This window comes from Trifolium pratense, linkage group LG1, assembly GCF_020283565.1.
Source record: "Trifolium pratense cultivar HEN17-A07 linkage group LG1, ARS_RC_1.1, whole genome shotgun sequence".
NCBI lineage: Eukaryota > Viridiplantae > Streptophyta > Magnoliopsida > Fabales > Fabaceae > Trifolium > Trifolium pratense.
In genome coordinates, this window is record NC_060059.1 from 11,872,425 (window position 1) to 11,893,030 (window position 20,606).

Genomic DNA, 20,606 nt, shown 5'->3' on the forward strand with positions numbered 1-20,606 from the left:
TGTATGTGCTTTCATTATGTCCATTTAGGGAAAATTTTGTTGGATGGATAATTTGTAAAAGGATAAACAAGCATATATAGTGTTATAACAGACATGTGAGAATCACGGCGATCTATCGTAATTTTACAGAAGTTATATATGAGTATGCCAAAATTACGATGACCTAACTTTTTTTTTTTTTTGGTTACTACAAAGTGTAAATTCATAAATTTTTTATAAAAATGATCGTTTAGAAAAATAGGTGCAAATTAATTTTGCAAATAAATCATTGTTGTATAATATAAAATAATTGTTTTGACAAAACGTTATAATTTCAAAAATATATTTGTGAAATGGATCCATTTGGGCCACCACCTCCCTCCACATATGCATATAGGGTTTGTGTTTGCGACTAAAATTAAACAGAAATAGTCCCTCCAAAATTGGATAGACAATTTGGTATAAGGTGATACTTAAGTTTTTAATTTTTTGGATACTGATGTCCATGTTAATTGAGTTAAGTTAACGGGACATTGTGGTATAATTCTAGAGAAGTATTTACCAAGGTCGTCAAAATCAGACTGAACTGGTCGGCCAAACTGGTCGACCCGCCATTTGGTCCGAGTAGCATCTAAAAACGATGAGTCGATGACCCATGAGCTTGTTCTATAGGAGTAGGATCTTGTTGGGTCGTGAGTGGGTCCGAGATCATTACGTTGAACTTTAAACAACTACTACTCCGGCCTTATTTATAGCAAAATATTCTATTTCACACTTATTAAGATAGTTGTTGTAATTACTAAACTATCATTTACAATATATTAAATTTGCATTGAAAATATATAATTATCTTTTTTTTTTTTTTGACAACAAATATATAATTATCTTAAAAAGTGGAAAATTAATGAGGGGTATTTTAGGAACAATAACATTTAATAGAGTTGAATTTGGTAACTTTTGCTTATATTTAAGGCCAAAAAAATTTGTTGATTTTTGCTTAGTGAGTACATAAATTATACTCCCTCCGGCCTCTTTTATAAGCAAATATTCTAATTTGCACACTTATTAAGAAGTTGTTTTTTTGTATTGATTTTATGTAAAAATTCTATTACAATTACTAAAATGACCTTATAATATATTAATTTTGTATTGAGACTCTACAATCATTTTAAAAAGTAGAACAATTAATGAAGGTAATTTTGAAAAAATAACATTAAATAAAATTGGTTTTGGTGACTTTTGCTTATATTTAAGGCCAAATTTTTTTGTTGATCATTACTTATAAATAAAGTCGGAGGGAGTATAAGTGAGTTTGACACTATATTTTAACCCAAAATCTTAAAGTATTTAAATTGATGAGTCTTTTTACTTATAAAGTATTAAATATCTACTCTCTTCAACCTTAATTATAAACAAATTTTCACTTTTTAAATTCATTCAATATAATGTATATGTGCTTAATTAATTTTCCAATAAACCTAAAAAATTAGGGTCTTGTTAACATGTGCCCTTAGGGCACATGTTAAGATATACCAAAATAGAAATTCAACATTTAATGATACAAGAAATTTAATGCTTCAAAAGTCAAAATGCACAAATTAGCATTTAATAATTTCTATTTTTACTTCCTTAACATATGTCTTAAGGACATAAGTTAACTTTTTCCAAAAAAAATTATAATTTACTTACCATTAAAGTCGAAAGGAGTAGTAAGTTTTTATTGGATGTGGAACTCAAACAAAAGATGTGGACATAATTATTGTTGTCTTGTAACAAAGCAGACGTTACAAAGGCAGCTTTTGCTTTTATAAATACCAGTGTTCCAAGCAGATAAACAGACCACACTGTGTCTTGCAGAGGTGGCACTTTGCTTCTTGGTTGGTTGGTTTCTTTTCTTGTGTTCATTTTTTCCTTTTCACACTGTTCAAAATGACTCTTTCCCTTTCCCTCACTCTCCTCTTCCTTCTTTCCCTTTTCTCCTTTTCACTTCTCCACACTCATGCCATTCCACTCCATCGCCACCACCCTCACTTCGCCACACACAACTACAAAGATGCTCTCACCAAATCCATTCTCTTTTTTGAAGGCCAAAGATCAGGAAAACTCCCTTCAAATCAGAGAATCTCTTGGAGAAGAGACTCTGGTCTCTCTGATGGTTCAGCATTACATGTATGTAAACAAATTTACCCATAAACCCACCTCAAATCAACTATTATCATGTTCTTAGTGTTTTTGTGTTGCTTATTTTGGTTTAAATGTACAATGCAGGTTGATTTGGTTGGAGGGTACTATGATGCTGGTGACAATGTCAAGTTTGGTTTTCCTATGGCTTTTACTACCACCATGCTTTCATGGAGTGTTATTGAGTTTGGTGGGATGATGAAAGGTGAGTTACCAAATGCTAGAGAAGCTATTCGTTGGGCTACTGATTATCTTCTTAAAGCCACTGCAAATCCAAACACCATTTATGTTCAGGTTAGTTTTTTTTTACTTCTTTCATGGTTTTGAAGTTTTGAGTCAGGAGAAAACATGGAAAATTTGTTGATTTTTGGGGTTTCAATTTGCAGGTTGGAGATGCTAAAAAGGACCATGCTTGTTGGGAGAGACCAGAAGACATGGACACACCAAGAAGTGTTTTTAAGATTGATGCAAATGCACCTGGTTCTGAAGTTGCTGCAGAAACTGCTGCAGCATTAGCAGCTGCTTCTCTTGTTTTCAGAAGAAGTGATCCAACATACTCCAAGGTTTTAGTAAGAAGGGCTATTAGGGTAAGCTTCTAATTCATCATAAACTTTATAAAAATTGTTTCTTTTGCTTAAAATCTGAGTTTTTTTTCTTTCTTTCTGGGTTTAGGTCTTTCAGTTTGCGGATAAACACAGAGGATCTTACAGCAATGCCTTGAAACCCTTTGTGTGTCCCTTCTATTGCTCTTACTCTGGCTATCAGGTATAAAGTTTTGATTTTTATAATGTAGTTATTATGGACACTCTTCGAATCAGACGTGTCTCGGTGTTTGACACTTCGGTATCCGACATTTATGATTACATTAAATTATATCATTTTTTAAAAATTATTATCAGTATTGACGTGCCGGTGTCGTGTCCTGCGTATGTGTCCGTGTTTCATACTCTAGTACTCAATAGTCAATAGTATAAAATTTTGATTTTTCTAAAGATTAAAGTACTTTTGATTAATGTGTTGATAATGATTTGTTAGGATGAGTTGTTGTGGGGTGCTGCTTGGTTACATAAAGCTACAAAGAATCCAATGTACCTAAATTACATTCAAGTTAATGGTCAAATCCTAGGAGCTGCTGAGTATGACAACACTTTTGGTTGGGATAACAAACATGTTGGAGCAAGGATTCTTCTTTCAAAGGTCCTACATTTAATCATAACATAGTACTGTAACAAACATATTCACAATAATGGTTTGAATTGAAAGTTCCTAAATTACTTTTTTTGTGTGTCGTGTTGTGATTAGGAATTTCTAGTTCAAAGGGTAAAATCCCTCCATGACTACAAGGGTCATTCAGACAATTTCATTTGTTCTTTAATTCCTGGAGCTGGATCCTCTTCTGCACAATATACCCCAGGTAAGGTCTTGATCTTGTTTCAGTTTTAACTCTTGTTCATTTTAATGTGGTCCAAAGTTGTAACTTTTTGAGGTTTTAAAAACTTTACAGGTGGGCTTTTGTTCAAGATGAGTGATAGTAACATGCAGTATGTCACATCTACTAGCTTCTTGTTGGTAACATATGCCAAATACTTGACCAAATCACATACTGTTGTGCAATGTGGTGGTACCACTGTTACACCAAAGAAACTCAGAACCTTAGCCAAGAAACAGGTAAAAAAAATCATTCCTATTTTGTAACAATTAATTAGGCTTTAATATGCTTTGGTCCCCTCAAACTTATCATTGTTTGCTATTACTAGTACTATGTAGTAAATTTTGTTTTGTTTATAGTATAATCAAAATTCGGTTTTTAGGTTCAATGCATGATGTAGTATCTGGTTTATAATATAGATCAAATACATTATTTATGTATTGATCGGATATATTTTATACAATGAATCTGAAAAGTGAAATTTGCATATATTTTTTCATGAAGGGAGTATGTTTTGGGACTTGGAATGCATGCGGTCAATATTGCATGCAGTCAGGACAGATCTGACTGTCCGATTAAGATCAGATGGTCTAGATTTAAAGCAGTTATGCAGTCTGATTAAAACGACTTTAAATGTAGACCGCTGATCTTAATCAGACTGTCGGATTTGTTTTAAAACTGCTTTAATTGTTTGATTTCTTGAAGAGTAGAATTGATTGTCTTTAGATTATGGATTAATATTAGGTAGATTATTCAATTTTTTTTTTGTAATTTTTTTTAGGTGGATTACTTGCTAGGAGATAACCCATTAAAGATGTCATACATGGTGGGGTATGGACAAAGGTATCCACAAAGGATACACCACAGAGGATCATCACTTCCTTCAATGGCTGTACACCCAGGAAAGATCCAATGTTCAGCAGGATTCAGTGTAATGAGTTCACAATCCCCTAATCCTAATATTCTAGTGGGTGCTGTTGTTGGTGGACCAGATCAACATGATAGGTTTCCAGATGAACGGTCAGATTATGAGCAATCAGAACCAGCTACTTATGTTAATGCACCACTTGTTGGAACATTGGCTTATCTTGCACACTCTTTTGGTCAAATTTAGAAAGCACCATCTCCAACTTGATTGTGTGTATTCTAATTATAATGTTTTAGTTTTAAATTATCACTACTAGTTTGGTTAGTACTTATAATTAGTTGGAGTACTAACCATAGTGTTTACAAGGTTAATTTGTCGCATTGAGTAACTCATTGCATATGTTAGCTAGTAATGTTAAGCTATGTATGAAGGGAAATTACTAAGAACTTTAGCAAGTGGCATATATATCAATTATCAAGAACTTTATTAAGGTTCAAAGCAAATCAAAACTAGATGTGTTTAATTAATTTGCTTGTTATTTGCGTTATCAACTTCCAAGACATTGGTGAGGACAAAAGGATAAAATAAAGTTTGGGATAAAGGGCATGCGATATGGTTGAATTAAAAATAGATTAACAGATTAACTTTTCCTAGGAGCTTGGAAAATGGAAATAATCCAATGTTTTAAAGACACTTTCAAATAAACATCTTTGACCATTGTGATTGTGAATCGGAGAATTTTTTGTAGCGCCGAATAGCTGAAGATTCTCCTCGAGCAACATGGATCATGGAAAACTGGTTGAAAACCCTTTTGGTTGGATATGGGAAAATATTGTCTTGTTCATCATAATTTCAACGTGATCTACCTTTATTGAGCTACATTCCCTCAATGAGATTACTTTATTGAATGAGAAAATAGTCACTTTGGTCCCTGAAAGTGGTATCGTATCATGTATCGGGACTTCATAGATGGTTAGTACTTTGTAAATGTTAACTACATGTGGATCAGATTAGATGCAACCAATGATATGTGACGGTTTGATTGAGATGATGGTAGCACGAGCTTTGGCGGTAAGTGTGAAGTGAGTTAAGTCTTACATTGCTTGAAAAAATGGATATTGAACATTTATATAAGTGAATAGACTCATAAACTCAATACCTTAAAGTTTTGAGTAAAAATGTAATGTCCAACTAACTTGTTTGATTGCTCTTAAGTCCTATGTGGATGATCCCCGAGCTGATCTTTGATGACCCAATAGTGGTATTAGAGTTGATGGTTATACGAAAGGTTCGATTGACTCTTTGTATTGAAAGTCTTTCAGACAAATGTGGTCGGGCGGCGTGTTATGTTGAATGTGGCCAATAACGATGCAAGTGTATGGATAAAAAAAGTTTATGCTTAACGGGAAGCATAATGAATTGAATGACTCGTTTAAGGGAAAATTGTTGTGGCAAGTGTGAAGTGACTTAAGTTCTCACATTGATTGAAAATGTGGATATTAAATACTTTATAAGTGAATAAACCATAGTCAAATGCTTTAAGATTTTGAGTAGAATGTGTTGTCTAACTAACTTGAATAGTTACCGTTAGTCCCTCATGACCCAACACAAACAACATAAGAGAATGAATTTAAGAGAATTCACTCACCACTATACTTAACCTAATAACTTTCATTGTAAAATATCTCCTTGAATTTTGGTCGATTCTAAACTCCATTGTAAAAAAAACAGTATACAATGGACCGAATTACTCCATTATATTTTTTTTTTAAAAAAATAAACATTTCAACTTTCATAATAAAAATACTTGAGTCTTTAACATATTACTTTTTTTAATATGAGTGAAAAAATCAACATAATTAATTACTTTCTTAAAATGTGTAACGTCCTATATCTCTCACGTCTTTTTCTTGGGAGATTCTATGGTGCAGTCCTGTTTTGGACTGTTTTGATACAGTCTTTTTAATTGACCAATAGAATATCAATTAATTCCAAATCAACGCAAGTCTATGGTAAACCCTATAAACTTTTTATTTATTGCACATCAGTCCTTCGTTAAGTTAATATTAAGGGTCATGTTAACCGGTGCCCCCGGGGCACTGGTTAAGGAAACCAAAAAAGGAAATTTTAAAATTGAAAATAACACTTTTAGACTTTCAAGGCGTTGACTGCACAAACTTCAATATGATATTACTATATTTGGTTCCTTAAACAGTGCCCGGGGGCACTGTTTAGCATTTTCCTAATATTAAATACTCTCTTACTTAAAAATCAACAATTAATTTTTTTTATTGACGAAATCAACAACTAAACATAATCATTAATCAGTAATAAAAATTAATCAACATGAATTAAAATCTCATAAAACTAGCATATACAAAGACCAACATAACAGGAGAGTTGGCTTATGAACACAAAGAGAACATAAAAATTGCATTATTCAGAATCAATTCATTCCAGATATAAAATTCCAGATCTAAAAAAATTGCATTATTCACGGAGATTGAGGTGATTTTGTCACTTTTAATATGATAAGAATTTACTTACAATATTAATACATATTAGGATACATGGTAAATGGTTTGTACCATATAATTATATATTTATATTTGACAATAACTAAGTTAAGTGCATTCTTATTGGCCGGATTAAGAATGTACCAAAACAATCCAAATAAAAAATACACCATAGAATTTTCTCTTTTTCTTACCATCTTTTTTTTACCTTTCATCTTGAATGTAAAAGATGAATAAAGATAAAAATTTCTCTTTTTAGTGATGGAGTAAGCTAGTAGCACTAGCAATATGGTTATTTTAGTTACTAGGCAGTACTAGCTGTATGCCTGTATGATGAAAATAAAAGCAGGTATTTGACCATTGAAATATAGGGTGATGGAGAGAGAGAGAGTATAGTACTGTAATGGTCACGTTAGAGACATGTGAAAGAGAAGCAAAAGAACTGGTATATGTGTCAGAAGTGGTGGTGTTAACAATGACAAGAAAGGTACTTCCCCTAAGTTATGGCACAACGATTCCCATTGGGACCCAAAGACATTCCTCTAAATCCAATCCGTGCCTACATGAATACATACTGGATAATAAAATTAACCTCCCAAGTCCTTCCTAGCTAGCATGAAAACCCTGATATTTTTTAATGAATTCATGCCTACATACACGCTTAACTTGTGAACATATATTATATTTTCATCTAAATAAACTTGTGAACATACTTGGTAGAGTTGAGAAATGGTACATTTATTTTTAGAATTTAAGTGACATCCAATGAAACCGCTATTTTCCTATACTACTTTTACTTTTAAGATATTAGTTAAGAAAATAAATATGAATATATTATGTTAGAAATAGTGGCAGAGCTAGGACTCTCAGTTAGAGGTAGAGTTGACAAAAATATTCGTATCTGCGAATAAAATTCATTACGAACAGAATAAGATAATTAGATATTTTAACTATATGTTATATAATGTATATAGAGATAGACTTAATGATATTCATACTTGTTGTGGCAAGTGTGAGTGGTTAAGTCCCACATTGCTTAGAAAAGTGGAGGTTGAACACTTTATAAGTGAGATGACCCATAAACCTAACACCTTAAGGTTTTGGGTAAGAGTGTGGTGTCCAACTCACTTGTAGAGTTGTTCTTAAGCCCAATGTGGATGATCCCCGGCTGCCCCCTCGTGATGACCCAACAGTGGTATCAGAGCCGATGGTTCGACGAAGGGTTGAACTGGCTCCTTGTATCGAAAGTCTTCCTGACAAAGGTGGTCAGGCGGCGAGTCCCGTGGAGCAGTGTGGCTTACGGCGGTACAAGTGTAGGATGAAGAAAGCTTCCGCTTGAGGGGGAGCATATCCAAGAGTGGATGGACTCACACTTGAGGGGGAGATTGTTGTGGCAAGTGTGAGTGGTTAAGTCCCACATTGCTTAGAAAAGTGGAGGTTGAACACTTTATAAGTGAGATGACCCATAAACCTAACACCTTAAGGTTTTGGGTAAGAGTGTGGTGTCCAACTCACTTGTAGAGTTGTTCTTAAGCCCAATGTGGATGATCCCCGGCTGCCCCCTCGTGATGACCCAACAATACTTACAGATATCCGTATTCGTTAACAAAATAAGAAAATTATTTAAATATCTTTAGTTATTAAATATAAAAGAGTTTTTTAAATTTATTAGAACTTTGTTTTGATTAAAAATGAAATGTATGAATTCTAATATTTGTGAGGTCTCATGTTTGAATTCGGAAGTGTCTTGCCTAATTAATAATATCAATATTTACCATTTGAGTTGAGCCTTACGGAAAATCCATATCATATAAATCCTTATTATTATTCTTTTTTTTTATAACTATTACATGAATTTATATAATAATAAATATTTATTGTTTTACTCTTCTTGCTAAAGTATATTTATTTAAAAAATAAATAAAAATAAGTTTATATTTTGATACCTAAAAATAAGATTTATAATTTGGATCGTGTTTAAAAAGATCATCTTCATATTCATAATACTTGAATAGATCACCGATTATTGATCCCCTTAAATTAGATAAACAATTATTTTAATCTTTAAATGTTGAGACGTTGTCACTATAGTCTATGAATATATCAAAATTACGAACACATCTTCAATGTCCCTTTAATTGGTCATTTTGGTTTTTTTAATGAGTCAGGATCCGTTGACACCAACTAGTTTGACACCAAATGTTACACCTCTCAATAACGTTTTAACCGATATAAATTTTATAAAATCCACCGTTGGATTGAAAGTTTACATCATATAGATCATTTGTGTAAAATTTCAGACAAATCCAAAATCATTTGATATGCTATTGAGACACATAAAGATTAACGGCATTTAAAAAAATACAAAAACCGTTAATTTTGATGTATCTCAATAACATATCAAATGATTTTGGATTTATTTGAAATTTTACACAAATGATCTATATGATGTAAACTTTCAATCCAACGGTGGATTTTATAAAATTTATATCGGTTAAAACGTTATTGAGAGGTGTAACATTTGGTGTCAAACTAGTTGGTGTCAACGGATCCTGACTCTTTTTTAATAGTCATTTTGTTCTTTAAATTTGTTTTTTCATTAGGCAATGTAGTTCCTGAAATTACAAACAAAAGATACACTAAATGATGTATTTGCATTTTGGTATATCCAATCCAATGTCTATAATGATAGCACACACTTGCAATTTTGGTACATCCAAAGTCTATAATATTCATAAAAGAGGTTAAACAACTAATTCAGTTACTTGATTATAATGAAATATCATAGAACAATATATTGAACGTGAAATGTTAAAATTACTTGATTATAATGATTTTACAGGTCAAAAAGGCAAAATAAAATAAAATAAATGAATGTTAATTGTTAATCATGTTTTTATATTAAATTTCTCAGACACAATTCTGTGTATTGCAATTGCATAACAGCTAGTAAATTTCTGAACATATTACTGTTTCTAAATGTACATTCCTTTTTCCATTTCTAAATGTTTACTCACAGTCACCTTATTACCTGTTTTTCATAAAGACAGTCACGTTATTACTGACATAACATGTATGTATGAGCCCCTCAACTGGTTGTTTTTCTTCATATGCTTTGGTTGTTTTAATAATTGTAGGAGGATGACAATTATCTGAAACAAGAACAACAATCTTGTTTTCACAGGTGGCAGGTGTACTTTACATGTAATGAAGATTAATATTGCTAAGCAAAGCAAAACACATACAAAATCCAATATCCTTCATTAATCACATTTTGAACATGGACTAGATTGCCTGAAACTCGTATATTCCAGCAGAACAAGATTTTTAGGAAGAAGTCAGTCATCATAAGTGGTATAATTTGGATACAGAATTTCATCTATACTATATAGACTACTTACCGTCTTGAAGCAGAAATTTGGAATCTATATTATTAGATTATACTGTCGACAGTGAGAGACGCCGCTCGGTTAATTTTCATCATCCTTTGCGAGCGGAACAGACTTCGCCTGGATTGAAGTTGTAGAGCACACAAATTGAAAATAATGATATTAGTAGCTTTCTTTTGTTTCTGTCACATTTGTTATTAAGCATAGGACATAAAGATGATAAAGTAATAACACCCTTCATGATATCAACCCAATAATTTCCTATCAATACTCCAAGTTATGAAAAATGTTGTATCAGTATCACTCACCAAATCACGGTATTTAAGGATATAGAACATTTCAAGATATCGCCGAGTTTCACGCCTGTCTAATTTGGAGACGTACTTCCAGAAACTATAAACTCCCGCCAAGGTCATAAGCCTTTCAGAATAGATCCTCCATGTGTACCTGATTATTGTTTTGCTTATCATCAAATGTCCCTATAAGAAAAGCTACCAATTTTAACCGAAATCACACTATATACCTTTCATAAATTCTTTGAAGACCACCATCAGATATTTTATTCCAATGACTAGGATCCTCCTTACATCGTTGGAAGAATTCAACCAACAGGTCAGAAGCTTGATCAGGGTGATAAGGATCAATACTGAATCCCGATTTGCCATGATGGATAATCTCAGCTGGGCCACCATGACAAGTAGCAAAAGTGGGGAGGCCACAAGTCATGGCCTCCACAACTGTAAGACCAAAAGCTTCGTAGAAAGCAGGCTGCATTAAGAATTTAAGATAGTTATGTTACGATTACAAATTATGTATGGTGGGTTAATGAAGAGACAGTAAATATATACCTGTACAAAAGCACCTTTCGTGTCTGCTATGTAGCGATACAACTCACCGTTACGTGCTCTATTTGTCTGGGAAGCAATCCATCGAAAATCACCATCTAATTTATATTTTTTTATGAGATCATACATCTTTTCAATTTCTGCTATTTCTTCTCTGTCCCTGGACTTGCTTACATCGATGTAACCCGCCACTACAACAAGGTTTACCAGTTCTCTCAGTTTGTCGTTCTTACCAAAGATTTCTACCAACCCTGTAATGTTTTTCACTCGGTCTAGCCTTGCCATGGAGAATATTATGGGCTTTGACCGATCTTTCAGTGTACCACTGACAACCAAAAATCAAAACATCAGCTAAATGAGAGGGTCAATATTATATATAAGATAATTACACATGAACAAAAGGTAGACGGCCAAACAAGTTGCGCTGCTAAACATGAGCTAAATGCTATCAGCATTTTTAAGTTGCCATATCCTCAACTTACATATGAAAAATTGAGGTGTTGCATAGTATTTTTTACAACTGCATTAAATATTTTATCCTTTGAGTAATAAGCCAAAGGTCAGGGTGCGATTCTAGAGTCTAGACAAGCACGATACATCACATTAACAGAAAACTAAACAGATTACCATTCTTATCAAATTTCTAGACAACAGATAGTAACCAAGAATCACTAAATTAGACCTCTCACTTCGCAAGATATGGATCCCTCCCCAAGTATACTACCCAAGTTCAAAATTTGTTAAATTAAAAAAGACTCACATGTATTCATCAGTCTGCTCAGGATCATATAATAACTTTTCAATTGAACCATGCAGAGCTGTAAGTCTTTTCTGCTTTTCTGAATAGGGGAAATATATGCACATATCAGCTCCAGGAGAGACAATATTGAACTTAGGATCAAAAACATCAATGCCATGAACAACCCTATAGAGCCCAGGAAGAGTAAAAGCAGTGTGACTCTCATACTGGCCAACGGTATTCATCCTGAAAGAAAAACGATAAAGATAAGAAAATGAAGTAACTAGGCACAACCAAAAACAAAAGTATTAGCAAAATCTTTAGAAAGAGGGTAAAAAAGGAAATGAAAAATAGCACCATGGATCGCTAAAGGAGATACGTGTATGATCAATGGTATAGAAAGGGATATGGACACAACTAATTATCATATATGTTCAAGATAACATGCAAGTGTAGCATTTGGTTGCATATGATTGTTTAAAATACATGCAATCTGAAGCATGAGCTCGCAAAAGAAAAGAAACGATGGTTATATATAAGGGCCAAAATCATTGAGCAAAACTTACGTTCCTGCAATCTCTTGGTATGTACTGGTGATGATAAAATCAGCACTATTCATGGCTATTAGATCAGCAGTGAACTGACATGAAAAATGGTATTTATCATCGAACTTCCTCCAATACGTACCCGAGTCTGGATATTTTGTTTTCTCTAGTGCATGGGCAATTGTACACTAAATATGAACATTCATATCTAGTAAGTTCCAATATAAGTAGAAGATAGCATGAGATTCCCATTTCCATGGCAAAGTAAGAGAGAAAAGGAGAAAGAACAGAACCTGTGTGACTCCCATTTTACAAGCTAGTAAAGATGCAACTAGATTCCCATCACTGTAGTTTCCAATGATGAAATCAGGATAACCTTGTAATTCAGCAGCAATTTCACCAGCAACATCCTGTGACCACATAATGCTACCAATGTTTAAATGGAAAGACTTGAACATTTAAAAGTTCAAAACAAAGGCAATAGTTCAACATATATAATGAAATTTACCTTTGCAAAGGTCTCAAGAAAAGGCCACACATCAAACCTTGAAATCCATTTACGAAGAATTCCTTTCTCTGATCTAAAAGGAACCCGCAAAATATGAGTATGTTCAGTACCACATACTTTTTCTAGCCGCTGGTTGCATGTTGTCCCATGTGCATCAGGTATTAATCTGGTAACCTTCATAACAAAAATGGTATACATACTACTATTAGAATCTAGGTGTGTGTGATCAATATATTGGAATTAGATTTTGAAGAGATGGTGTAAGGATACACACATACAATTAGAATTTTGGGTGTGAAATCAAGTCCTTGTTTCTTAATCCTAAGGAGCATCTCTTTCTCAAGGGCACGCACTTGATCCAGTATATATACAACCTGCAGACAAAAATATGTCATCTAGGTTGCTGCTTATACACAATATTTCTTTAAACCAAAGCAAGAGAATTGAGAATTAGTAAAGAGGCCAAGGGAAAAGAACAAAATTAACATGTCCGGATCAAATATTATTATGCAAAGTATATGTTAAAAGAATACCTGCCCACCAGTGTCGGGTAAACCCAGGACATTGGCTTGCCCAAAGTAACCATGAGGAGATAATATGACGACATTGAACACCATTGGCACTCTCCCAAGAAAAGTCTCTAGTTGAGAAGGATCAGGAGCCTGAAGAAGGTCCGAGAGCAGATGCATCATCTCCAAAACCCGTTCAGCTGTATCACCCCAACCTCTCTCAAAACCCATTCCTTGATATCTACACTTAGACAAGAGTCAAAAATAAAAATATTTGACTGCAATATACAACTAAATTTGTCACATGAATCTGCAAGGAGGGGAAGACATATTAACTGATTTTTATTGAACATAATCTTACACATATTCAAACTCAGAATACGGTGTATCAGGTGGAAGCCTAGAAAGATGATCCTCGGCCTTGGCCAATGAAGACTGAAGTTTCGCAATGCTGTGTATACGATCATTTAACATCAGTCCCTGCACCATAAACATAAGTGGGAATTGAGAAAGAAAAACTGCAGGCTCACTTCATTACAAGAAAAGGTGGATAACTAGCACAGTACAACAAGCTTACATGGCCTTTATATTCGTGGGCTCGGAGGAAATCAAGCAATGGCTCAAGTGAATCTTTTTTTCTAAACATTATCGAAGAAAGGTGACGATTGAGAAACTGAACACCATTGCCAATGGAAGATGAGCGGGTTGGTCGAGGAAATGAGGCATTAAATGGCTCAAAATCAAGCTCTAATAAATATTGGTCATTATCCCTGTTGTGTATAATAAAATAAAACCAAACCAGTCATGAAAACAGCAATGAAGATACTCTTAAACCACATGGTGAGAGATTTTATTGCTTATTGCAAAAGCTAAGCAAGGGGTTTCTCACGTTCCATCGACAAGTTCTTCTTTGCAGCGGAGATATTCAGCAACACTTAATTGCTCCACACTAAGTTCATAAACGTGCACACGGACATATTCCCAAATACCAGGTCGTGGACGAACGGCTATTGCCACAAAAGGAGGCAAAACTATGGCTTCCTGTCACAAAAATCATGCTACACATTTTATTACAATATATCAGAAGAAATGCTAGTTCAAGTAAGTGAGTTTCAAATCTAATAAGTGAAAGTTATGGTGATGAAGATGTTAACTGCTGAGTTTCCTGACCAATATATTCTTTAGTAGATAAAGTGATAAACCACTTATAAATGCACTATCAAACTACAGATAGATTTAATTCAAACTAAATTCTATATACCATTTTGTTCCTCAGAGATCAAGTATCTACATATTGCTTTGCAAGAAATCTGTTTTGAAACCTTTTCGTTTAGACATAAAAAGAGTAAACCACCAAATTCATCCCTAACTTTGTAGAGTGCTCTCAAATAGGTCATAACTTTATGAATATTTCAAAAAATCCCGGACCTTATCAAAATTTTCTCATATTAGTCATTCTTAGAGTAAGCTAGGGACTAAATTGATAGTAAGTGGATAAACTTAGGGACAATATTGATAGCAAGTGGTTAAATATAGAGATCAACTTGCAGTTTAATACTGCTAAGTACTGTTGGGCTTGTTGCGCGGATATAAATGGTGGAGGGCCCGATCAGAAACCTGATTGCAGGCGGCCCGACGAAGTGGCCCAACGAATCGTGGATAGACTATGATACCATCTTAGAATTGAGTATTGGGCCTAATTGTAAGGTGATGATTGCCTCTTACTTATAAACACTTGTTCAGGCCATCTCGCAAGCAATGTGGGACTTCTTTAACTGTTATGAACTAATTTGGTGATTCACTCGACATAAAAATGAAATTAATCTTCAAAGTAAAAAAATATTTATATGCTTATAGCCTCACCATATTATCTAATTATACACGTATTCAAAATAATTACACAGAAAAGACAAGCAGATAACAAGCTGCGCCGCTAAATCAAGTTCACCTGAGCAGACTTGATGATTTGGCCAAAAGGACCACTTTTAAGATCCTCGGTAGCTTGAGCCTCGCCGTGGATACTTTCCAACTCATCAATCAAATTATGTGGTTGTAAAATCCCTTTTCCCTGATCAACATACCTTAAAAGTTCAAACACAATATCAACAAACAATTAGTAAAATATAATAAATAGTATTTAGAATTTTGAGGAAGAAAAAGGAACAGGTACGTACGTACCTGGAGAGGAGAGAAACGAGTTCGTTACGGTGGGCGGAGAGGGTACCCTCAACTCGGTCTCTGATACTAGGAAGTCTAGCGAGTTTAGAAGATTGAGACATGGTAATGATGATATTCACAGTTCTTCAGAGATGCTATCAAAGAGTGAGATTGGTGTCGTCTTCTTCATTCGCATTGTCGAATCTCACGCGACGATTATTGTCACAGACCATCTTGTTATCACTTCTACGGTTACCCGCCATTTTCGACCTTATTTATTTATTAGAGTTCACAACACAATGTCGATTTTGGAACCTTTGACACAGACTTAGGGAACTGATATTTTTAATTTTTTTAATATAAAGTTTAGGTAAATTATCAGGGGTCATTAGAGTAGGAGACATTCTTAAATGATCACTTGACCAAATAAATTGTATTTGGTCACACTTAAAAAAACTGTTATATTGTATTATTTAATAATTTGAAAAGTAAACCAAGTTGATTGGGCTCAAGTGGCAAGGAGCTCCTTCTAAGGACGTACCCGGGGAATACCGGGTTCGATTCCCAGGGGGAACAACGCTTGGCCAGTGCGCATGTCTCTACGCACGAGCTGGATTAGTCGTCCACCTTTGGTGGGTCGGAACCAGTGCGAAAGCCAAAAAAAAAAAAAAAATTTGAAAAGTAAATGTTATTTGATTATTTTTTAAAACAACTATTTTTTTTTTTGAAACAACTATTTACTTTTTATTATTGTGACCAAATGCAATTTATTCGATCTTGTGACCATATAAGAATATCTCATAGCGTCGGGACATATCTTAAGATTAATAGATCATTTACAAAGATAATTGTACGGAGATTGACAGCCTCGTAAGTGCACAAATTTATCGTCGTAATAAAATGAATATTGATCCACATAGATTAAAGAAGAAAATAAATAGTATTATTATTTTTATTTTTTTTTGGTCAAGTAGCCTGATGGCTAGAAAATCCACCTTAAAGGTGAATAAGTGGAGTGTCCCGGGTTCGAACCCGGACTCCTGCACATATAGTGCGATGTCCCTACCAACTGAGCTAAGCTCACGGGGACAATAGTATTATTTTTTTATTAAGTAGTATATATTTATATAAAATAACCTACGGTGATAGATTTTATCAAAAATACATAAATCCTAATCCAATCTAATTTCTCTCGTCATGGGAATTTTTTATTTTTTATTTAAAAAAAAAAAAAATGTCAAATGATAATGGAGTAAACTACATTGCAAAAGTCTTCTCTTGTGGCTAAATAAACCCAGGCCGCGGCAAAGCTTTACACACAAGGTGAACTTTGACTTGCCGGACACGACCGTGGGGAGATCCACAAGGCCGTGGCAAGCTCTCAATTTTGTAATTTCTTGATTTTTGACGACAATTTTCATCACATGTTGACTACGACCAACACTTAAATACATTGATTTTCCACATTCTCTTCGTTAAGAAAAGTCTTCCACTTATCATAAATCAAGTTTTGATCAATAAAACATCAATCTATGCATCAAATGCACTCATTTCTTCATCTTCCGTAACACAGCTCGTTTTTCGGTAAACCCAAAACAAGAAATCACCACCTAGATTTAGATTCTTGCCAATCTATAATGCTTTGATTATTTTATCTAAACCCTGAATGGCGTCATATGTAACAACCCAATTCTTTACTCACCAAATGCTCTATTATGGTGTTGTATAAAAACACCCCTGCAGCAACAATGCAAGATACATGGGGTAAGTTGGGTAAGTCAAGTGTAAAAACACCTCTATTCTCAAGCTAGGTTCATCTTTTCAGACAATATATTCCTTCATCATCAATTCCATTATTATGATAGGGTGAATTCTTCGGTACATATTTTATTTGAATATGTACTTGGTACACGGTTGAAGTGAATAATTTTAATAGATTTATAAATAGTATTTATCAATTTTTTATGCACATATCAGAATTATCCCCCTTAACGTGATACATATTCAAATAAAATGTACACCGAAGTGTTATGTGTTCACTATGTCATGTAAATAATTGCCTGCATTATCTCAATTCCTAGCTAACATAATCAAACCTAAGAGTTATGTCAAAAAAATAATCAAACCTAAGAGTGATGCGTTCTATACTAACTGAAAATTATTCATAATGATTACAAATGAATTCAGATGTGAAGAAACCAACACTTACACTATTGCAGTCAACGATGAAATGAACTTTTTCAACATTTGGTTACAAAATTAAGGGTTCAAAATAGGCCAGACATATACACACTAATTATTTAAGCATTTTGTTTATATAAGTGATAATTGTATAGCTAAATGTAGAGAAAAACAATACTAAATATAGAAGATCTAAAATCAAAAGATTTTCATTATCATCCAGATTAATAGGAGAATCATAACCAAAGATAGCTCATAGGCAAAGTATGAGGTATAGTTCTATTGTATAAATATGATTAATTCAAATCACATGCAACAAAATTTTTCAAGGTTTTCTGAATTGCAGTTTAGGTTGCAATAACAAAAACTGCAATTGAAAACCTTAAATATTTTGTTTAATTAAGGTTTCAAGCTGGTAATTAAATAACCAACAATATGGCTACGGCGAGGACCCTTTTTTTCTTAGCCATTGTTTTTATTTCTTGTAGCTTGATAGGTGCATCCCCTAGTTTTGGGGACCGTCGTAGCCTCCTCATTGATGGTGTTTCGGCACCAGAAACGGCACCAACAACAACCCCAACAACAACACCAGCAACGGCAACAGCAACTGCACCAGCAACAACACCAGCAATGACACCACCAACGGCACCAGCAATAACAGAGGCAACGACAATTTTTGACGTCAAAACCTTCGGTGCTGTTGCTGATGACAAAACCGACAATGTTTTAGTGAGTTAATTTTCTTTAAAATCGAATCATCTCCCTAAACTCAACAAATTATAATTCCTTAAAAATTACTTCTTCCGATGTTAGATATAAACAAAAATGAAAGTGTCTTTTTTCGGAATTTAAACAAAATACATTTTGTTATTATTCAAAAATGAAGGGAGTATCAAACTAACATAAATGTTCTAAAGGAATCAAACATATTTTTATTGGATTATAAAAATAATAATTTTAAAAGACAAACAAGCAATAAGTTGTGCCACTAGTCTTTTTTAAATGGCAAAATCAATCATTTTAAACACTATATCGAAACCTAAGAGACCCATAGAAGATATAAAATACAGAACATACATTATATTGAAAAATTGTAAGTGACAAAATAATAATTAATTTTGGTATTATGCAGGCATTAAGGGCAGCATGGATGGCAGCATGCAAAAACAGTACTAAACCAGCAACACTTTTGATCCCACAGGGAACATTTCGTACTGGGCAAACTCTATTTGCAGGGCCATGCACAAGCCCAAAGCCCATAACTGTTGAAGTTATTGGAACTCTTACAGCCACTTCTGATTTATCTGAGTATTATAGTCCAGAATGGATCAATTTCCTAAGTGTTGATGAATTGGTGTTGAAAGGCAGTGGAGTTTTTGATGGCAAAGGAGCTGCTAGTTGGCCTTATAATGATTGCAAGAAGACCGGCGAAAAATGTGCTCCCCTTCCATCAGTAAGCATATACTACATCCGGTCTTTTTTATAAGAAACAGTCGACATTTTAAGTTTATTGAATAACTGATGTATCTGGTCTATAATGTATCTGATGTCGAATCATTAAACATGTTTAACTTTAATTTTATACATATGTGCAGAATTTGAAATTTGATAAGGTGAACAATTCAATTGTGAAAGACATAACATCACTAAATAGCAAAGAATTTCACTTTCATCTCCATGGTTGTAGCAACATTTCATTCAACAACCTCACCATAACGGCTCCAGGAAACAGTCCAAACACAGATGGTATGCACATTAGCTCCAGCGACTTGATCAATGTAACGAACAGCGTCATTGGAACTGGTGATGATTGCATTTCAATTGGACATAGTACATCCAACATTTCTATCTCCAGCATTACATGCGGTCCAGGACACGGTATTAGTGTTGGAAGTCTTGGCAAGAGGCCAGAGGAAAGAACTGTGGATGGTGTACATGTAAAAAATTGCACTTTTACAAACACAACCAATGGTGCTAGAATCAAAACTTTTTTGGGAACAGTACCGGCTGAGGCTAAAAATATTATCTACGAAGATTTGATCATGAATGGTGCCCAGAATCCCATTATTATTGATCAGAGTTATGGCGGCAAAAAGAAACCAAGAGTGGTAAGCAAATTAACGATTGAAATTACCTGTAACTTATCATTTTTGCTAGCTTCGTAGAAGTTCCTAACCTAATTTTATAAATAAGTCTCCGAACTAAAATAATTATCAATTTATTTACATGGATCCCACAATAATATATTCAGGGACGAAAGTAGTATCTAATGTTTATGTGTGTACATGTGCGCAGGCTTCAACTTCAGTGTGGAAGATTAGTAACGTTCATTTTCGTAGGATTCGAGGAACCTCGAGCTCAAACATTCCGGTGTCATTGCAATGCAGCTCGACGAACCCGTGCGAAGCTGTTGAGGTAGCAGATATTGATTTGGCTTATGTTGGCCTTCCAAAAAATACAACCTTTTTATCCCTTTGTTCAAATGCAAAGGCTACTTTTGGAGGGAAACTTAATCCACCAGCTTGCCAATTATAAACGTTATGATAACGTTTAAATTGGTGATTACTTATTAACTTATAATTAATTGATTGGTTATTAATTACCGCTTGATTACCAGCTATGTATGTGTGTACAGCATGCTAGCTATTTGATGTATTTATGTATGTATGTATATATGTACATACACAATTATACTTAGCTTTGTATCTTTGCTGGGTGTATTATATATAGCTATGTATCTTTGGAGGGGTGTTGTTGATG

General features: G+C 34.0%; 3 protein-coding genes across 5 annotated transcripts; 2 read left to right on the top strand and 1 right to left on the bottom strand.

Moving 5' to 3' along the window:
- Positions 1-1,701: 1,701 nt before the first annotated feature.
- LOC123882374 (endoglucanase 17-like) lies at positions 1,702-4,896 on the top strand. The gene is made up of 8 exons (XM_045931262.1): positions 1,702-2,148; positions 2,248-2,454; positions 2,547-2,747; positions 2,833-2,925; positions 3,196-3,357; positions 3,463-3,574; positions 3,665-3,828; positions 4,371-4,896. Exons 1-8 carry the CDS (start codon positions 1,909-1,911, stop codon positions 4,701-4,703), a joined length of 1,512 nt encoding a protein of 503 aa, XP_045787218.1. The 5' UTR covers positions 1,702-1,908; the 3' UTR covers positions 4,704-4,896.
- A 4,803-nt stretch (positions 4,897-9,699) lies between these two features.
- On the bottom strand, positions 9,700-15,995 carry LOC123882187 (sucrose synthase 2-like). Of its 3 annotated transcripts, XM_045931019.1 has the most exons (17): positions 15,687-15,932; positions 15,457-15,589; positions 14,398-14,549; positions 14,086-14,278; positions 13,870-13,988; positions 13,533-13,749; positions 13,278-13,373; positions 13,000-13,173; positions 12,785-12,901; positions 12,513-12,679; positions 11,968-12,192; positions 11,211-11,532; positions 10,886-11,130; positions 10,671-10,809; positions 10,375-10,482; positions 10,219-10,267; positions 9,831-10,125 (listed from the first exon to the last, which is right to left on the bottom strand). In XM_045931019.1, exons 1-15 carry the CDS (start codon positions 15,785-15,787, stop codon positions 10,444-10,446), a joined length of 2,439 nt encoding a protein of 812 aa, XP_045786975.1. In that variant the 5' UTR covers positions 15,788-15,932; the 3' UTR covers positions 9,831-10,125; positions 10,219-10,267; positions 10,375-10,443. The 3 variants fall into 3 exon arrangements, with proteins under 3 accessions (XP_045787051.1, XP_045787124.1, XP_045786975.1); XM_045931095.1 differs by lacking the exon at positions 10,219-10,267 and having other exon boundaries at positions 9,700-10,125; positions 15,687-15,995; XM_045931168.1 differs by having other exon boundaries at positions 9,747-10,267; positions 15,687-15,995.
- Positions 15,996-18,472: 2,477 nt separating this feature from the next.
- On the top strand, positions 18,473-20,439 carry LOC123882464 (exopolygalacturonase-like). The gene is made up of 4 exons (XM_045931359.1): positions 18,473-18,575; positions 18,979-19,299; positions 19,442-19,954; positions 20,142-20,439. The coding sequence occupies exons 1-4, from the start codon at positions 18,477-18,479 to the stop codon at positions 20,379-20,381; spliced, it is 1,173 nt and encodes a 390-aa protein (XP_045787315.1). The 5' UTR covers positions 18,473-18,476; the 3' UTR covers positions 20,382-20,439.
- Positions 20,440-20,606: the final 167 nt, after the last annotated feature.

Bases quoted from the DNA above. Each gene is read 5' to 3' on its own strand.
- LOC123882374 (XM_045931262.1), top strand. From the start codon at position 1,909: ATGACTCTTTCCCTTTCCCTCACTCTCCTCTTCCTTCTTTCCCTTTTC. The intron at 3,358-3,462 runs GTCCTACATTTA...TGTTGTGATTAG, and splicing joins CAAGGATTCTTCTTTCAAAG to GAATTTCTAGTTCAAAGGGT. The intron at 3,829-4,370 runs GTAAAAAAAATC...AATTTTTTTTAG, and splicing joins GAACCTTAGCCAAGAAACAG to GTGGATTACTTGCTAGGAGA.
- LOC123882187 (XM_045931095.1), bottom strand. From the start codon at position 15,787: ATGTCTCAATCTTCTAAACTCGCTAGACTTCCTAGTATCAGAGACCGA. The intron at 12,193-12,512 runs GTAAGTTTTGCT...TTTTTCTTTCAG, and splicing joins TACCAAGAGATTGCAGGAAC to GATGAATACCGTTGGCCAGT. The intron at 11,131-11,210 runs GTATATATTTAC...TTCTTAATGCAG, and splicing joins CGAAAGGTGCTTTTGTACAG to CCTGCTTTCTACGAAGCTTT.
- LOC123882464 (XM_045931359.1), top strand. From the start codon at position 18,477: ATGACACCACCAACGGCACCAGCAATAACAGAGGCAACGACAATTTTT. The intron at 18,576-18,978 runs GTGAGTTAATTT...GGTATTATGCAG, and splicing joins ACAAAACCGACAATGTTTTA to GCATTAAGGGCAGCATGGAT. The intron at 19,300-19,441 runs GTAAGCATATAC...ACATATGTGCAG, and splicing joins AATGTGCTCCCCTTCCATCA to AATTTGAAATTTGATAAGGT.